At 42.9% G+C, this 5,060-nt stretch overlaps 1 protein-coding gene across 1 annotated transcript; it reads right to left on the bottom strand.

The window, feature by feature from the left end:
- Positions 1 to 2,598: 2,598 nt before the first annotated feature.
- LOC110116062 (uncharacterized mitochondrial protein AtMg00810-like) lies at positions 2,599 to 4,080 on the bottom strand. Its single transcript, XM_020849507.1, has 2 exons — positions 4,047 to 4,080; positions 2,599 to 3,836 (listed from the first exon to the last, which is right to left on the bottom strand). Exons 1-2 carry the CDS (start codon positions 4,078 to 4,080, stop codon positions 2,599 to 2,601), a joined length of 1,272 nt encoding a protein of 423 aa, XP_020705166.1.
- Between the last annotated feature and the right edge of the window lie 980 nt (positions 4,081 to 5,060).

Below are 5,060 nucleotides of genomic sequence, written 5' to 3'. Positions count from 1 at the left end.
GTAAACTACCCATTCATTAAAAAAAATAGATCAAATTGGTTCCATACTAAATACTCATGATACTGATTTTTTCGTGTTCTTTATTTTATCTCACGAATTTAAAATCAAAAAAGAGATAGATAAGTGTTAAGATGTCTAAAAAGTCATACTCGATTATTTACAGTTGGAATGGTTAAGGAGTAATGACGATACTTAGTAGGATAAAATGTAACATACTTGAATTGCGAATCTTGACTTAACGGCTTTTTTAATCCTTCTAAAGCAGATTTTAGTGGATAAAAAGTTTTTAAAAGCTGTTTCAGAAGTAGATAAAAAATCGTCCTAAATGAAGACATAATCTAAATAGTTTGTAGAGTCAATTGATAATTTTTCTAGTTAGTTTCTCTGTAGGCAAGCCAAACGCTTGTGTATATATATCGACATTTTGTACTTTATTGGCGAAGAACTACAGCGGTAAATTATAATTGAGAGGAATAAAGGAAAACATCTCCGGTGGGCAATTTTTTCTTCTTCTCTCTTCATTCTTCCTTTCCCCCTCTCTCTCCGTCTATTCTCGTCCTCTCCTTCTCGGCCAATCGAATTGAATGGTGGTGGATAAGGTATGACTTAGGTACTTAAAATTGGGATAGTGGATGTAGTATAGTCTAATGATAGTATATTTTTATATATTATATTATTATATTATCTATATATATATATATATAATGAATATATTATAGTATATTATATATATAATATTATATATATATATATATTAAGACTTAGGCGTGTTAGCGCTCAAATTGTAGCGCATAGTTCCACCCCTTGAACATTCAACAATCCTAGAATCCAAAAGCATATGCCAACACTTGAGTGGACATGCTTTGCACGACCAAGCCTTAAAATAAAAGATACAAGAACAGCCAAAGTGCAACTGCAACTATGCTAGAAACAAGTGCCACGACGCTTCCATACAAATTTTCAATATTTGAAGGAATTTTCTTATGAAAAATCTATAGATTATTATAAGTCTTTTATTCATGAAAGAATTAGAGTCTAACACACCTACGCTCCTCTAGAAATCTGCACCTGATACTTATTAAGAATGTCGTGTCACGATTTTCCATCGATTTATCATACACCTGTAGTTCCTCCCGAGTCCCGACACCCCCAACCATCGTTGATCGGCACGACTAGCCCTCTTGCGTCCATAAGATTCCTAAAACGATACAATAATCTGCTTCTTTTTCTGATTTCTGTGGCGGAGCGGGTAGAGGCTCCGCCATAGGCCGAGTAAGCTCTAATGCCGCCCACTTCACCTTTCGCCGGAGCTGCTCTCGTCATATACATCCTACTCCTGATTAGGCCATAATCGCCGAACTCTACGGCTGCCCTAAATCATTCACCTGCTTCAGCCATGAAATCACTACTGAGCCTTTGGATAGTGGAATTGCCTGCTGCAATACACTTTATGTTGCTCCATCCCTGATGCCATGAATGTACCGTGCTGCCGGAGCTCTACTGGAGACCCCCAGGCCCCATCGCTATCGCTACCTCCCGTCCATCCCCCTCAGCCTACTCCGCACCGACACCATGGGATATGCTCACTGCGACATCAATCCCCAAAATATACTGATTTGCCGATGGAGATCAAGCGGGCAAAGATCGTCGGCTTTGGACTTGGGAAGAAGGTGGGCGAGGAATCTACCATTTCCGCAGTTCTTGAAGGAGACAATGGAATAGGGCATGCCATGACTTCCTCATTTGATTCTAATTTTGAGGAGGAAATCATGAATTGGCCTAATAAGAGCATCTCCATAGCCTATCGATTGCTGGACTCTTTCTCAAAGCAACGCATCCTTTCCCTCCTCTGACATCTTAGGCAGGATCTCCATTAAATCTCCGCGAACCCCGATTTGAAACATCAACTACTAAGTTTCATACTTCGAATCCTCAGTGTCATGACACCATTTCTGATATCGTGCAATTCAATCCCTACATGTCTAACGCAGCTTGCTTCAAATTCATTTTTGAAAGCAGATTCTAGAACTAAATACAACATCGCTCCACTTATTTTCTCATGGCATTCTTCTGCTAGGGTTTAATGTTACAGTGAGCGTATCACATAGCGAGGATGAGGGCCTTGGCCGAGGTGGATGGATCCCCACCGCACGGCAGATGGCATTGGAGATGGAGCCGCTGGTTGCTTATTCAAGGGAGTTGTTGTAGAGATGATAGATTTCGTCGTCGTCACCATGATCAGCGGTTATGTCATAGCTGAAGCAGGAGATGATTTTTTGTGACGGTTTTTTTATTACTTCATAAAGTATTTTTTAATATGAAAATTAAAATATTTGTAGGGCCTTGGCCGAGGTGGATGGATCCCCACCGCACGGCAGATGGCATTGGAGATGGAGCCGCTGGTGTAAGGTGAGAACAGGACGAAGGAGAACAGAGAATGTAAAGAGTAAATGTTTTTCTCATACTATTATCTGGCTACAGTGAATTATATATAGAGTAGAAGAGAACAAGAAGAGTAAATAATTACAGGAAAGTCTAGTGAGTAGGAGCCTAATACACACGGTAAGTATAACATATTTCTATTGCTAACAGCCCCCGTCAAGCTGATGGAGGGGGAGCGACGATCAGTTTGTTGCATAGAAGTTTAAATCGCCGTGTGGGTAGAGGCTTAGTGAAGATGTCGGCTAGTTGATCGTTGGTTGAGATGTGATGAACGGTGAGATGCTTGGACTTGATGCTATCACGGATGAAGTGGCAGTCGACATCGATATGCTTGGTCCGAGCGTGATAGATCGGGTTGTTGGATAGAGCGATAGCGGAGGTGTTGTCGCAGTATACGGTGGTTGGATCCGGTTGTGGAATGTGAAGTTCTTCAAGAAGTTGACGAAGCCATAGCACTTCAGCGGCTTCAGCAGCCAATGCGCGATACTCGGCTTCGGTGGAGGAGCGGGCAACCGTTGCCTGTTTTTTGACTCGCCAGGAAATCAGTGATTTGCCTAGAAAGTTGCAGTACCCAGATATTGATTTCCGGTCTTGAATGTTGTTTGCCCAGTCGGCATCCGAGTATCCCTGCAAGGTTAGCTCATCGCGATAAAGAGGAAGACCATGGTCGGTTGTACCTTGAATATACCTGAGTAGATGGGTTAGAGCATTGAAGTTGCTGTTTAGCGGCTGGTGCATTGCTTGGCTGAGTTGATGAACGGCATATTGTATGTCCGGACGGGTAAGGGTAAGGTACTGTAACGATCCAATTAGTTGACAGTAAAGGTGAGGATTTGCGAATTTGTTGGTTGGATTGCTGTTTAGAGAGGATTTTCCGGATGAAGGATTGGCAACCGGCTTAGCATTCTGCATTCCGGCTTTGGCCAATATGCGGTGGGCATACTGTTGCTGATGAAGAAGAATTCCATAGTTGGTGTGCACGGTCTGTATTCCTAGGAAGTGGGCAAGAGTACCTAGATTGCGCATCTGGAATTTCTTGTGTAAACTTGTAAGAAGACGATCAATTTCGGTAGATGAGTTTCCGGTGAGAAGTATGTCGTCGACGTAGATTAGGATGTAGAGCCGAGTTGATTTTGATTTGTAGGTAAGAAGAGAGGGGTCAGCCGAGCTTATAGTAAACCCAAAGGATTGAAGGTGAGTGGATAAAGTAGCGTACCATTCCCGTGGAGATTGTTTGAGGCCATAGAGCGCCTTATTGAGCTTGCAGACGTAGTTGGGATGAAGAGCATCTTGAAATCCTTGAGGTTGTTGCATATAAACGGTGTCCGAAAGTTTACCGTGCAGAAAGGCGTTGGAAACATCGAGCTGATGAATTGGCCAGTTGAAGTGCAGGGCTAGGAGAATAAGAACCCGAATTGTTGGAATTTTTGCAACCGGGCTGAAAGTTTCGGTGTAGTCTAGCCCGTGCTCTTGATGAAATCCCTTGGCAACAAGACGAGCCTTGTATCATGCGATTGAGCCGTCGGATTTGAGTTTTGTTCTGTATGTCCATTTGCAACTGACTACATTTTGGTTTGAGTTTGGTGGTACAAGATCCCAGGTACCTTGCGTTTGTAGTGCTTGAAATTCTTGAGACATGGCTGCTCGCTAGTGGTCGCTTTTGACGGCTTGATTGTACGTGGTTGGCTCGGTATGAATTATGTGAGAAAGATTAAAGATGGTCTTGGGTTTGTTGTGGCCGATCTTGGATCTGGTAAGCATAGGGTGAGTAATTTGTTGAGCAGGGCCGTTGGTGGTAGGCTGGGCATGAGTGGAGGTAGAGAGCTGGGAAACGAGTGAAGAGGAATGTGGTGTTGTTGGCGGGTTTCTAGATACAGGTGCTGGAACGGTGGGATTATGATCCAAGTGATGTGAAGGCTTGTGTGACTGAGAATGAGTGGGTAGAGGTAGACTGGAAGTGGGAACAAGTAAAAGAGGTGGTAAGTGGAGGTTCTGAGATGAAGTGTTTACTGTGGTCTCGGTAGGTTGGGAGAAAGGGAAAATAGTTTCGTTGAAGACTACATGGGGTGACACATAGATTTGATTAGTCTTGATATCAAGGCATCTATAGCCTTTCTGATTGTGAGCATAACCAATGAATACGCACGGATGCGAGAGAGGCGAGAGTTTGTGGGTTGCGTACGGTTTGAGCCAGGGGTAGCAAAGACATCCGAAAACTTTGAGGTGACTGAGATTCGGACTGGTTTTGTAAAGAATCGTGTAGGGAGATTTATTGTGAGTGTTGGGAGAGGGTAGACGATTAATGAGATAGACAGCGGTGAGAAGAGTGTCAACCCATAAGTGATTGGGGATGGAGGCAGTGAAGATAAGAGTGCGAACGGTTTCGGTGATATGCCGATGCTTTCTTTCGGCAACACCATTCTGAGGTGGGGAGTACGGACATGTAAATTGGTGAAGAATGCCTTGATTTGTTAGATGAGTTTGGAAATATTTGTTAATGTATTCGCCTCCGCCGTCGGTTCGAAATATTTTTATATGAGCTTGGAATTGGCGGTAAATCAGATTTTGAAATTCTAAGAATCTGACAAATACTTCAGATTTTTGTTTAAGCGGATACA

The sequence above is a fragment of the Dendrobium catenatum genome, unplaced genomic scaffold (genome assembly GCF_001605985.2).
Source record: "Dendrobium catenatum unplaced genomic scaffold, ASM160598v2 original_scaffold_51051, whole genome shotgun sequence".
NCBI lineage: Eukaryota > Viridiplantae > Streptophyta > Magnoliopsida > Asparagales > Orchidaceae > Dendrobium > Dendrobium catenatum.
Note: the sequence above shows the minus strand (reverse complement) of the source record. Positions and strands in the feature narration are given on the sequence as shown.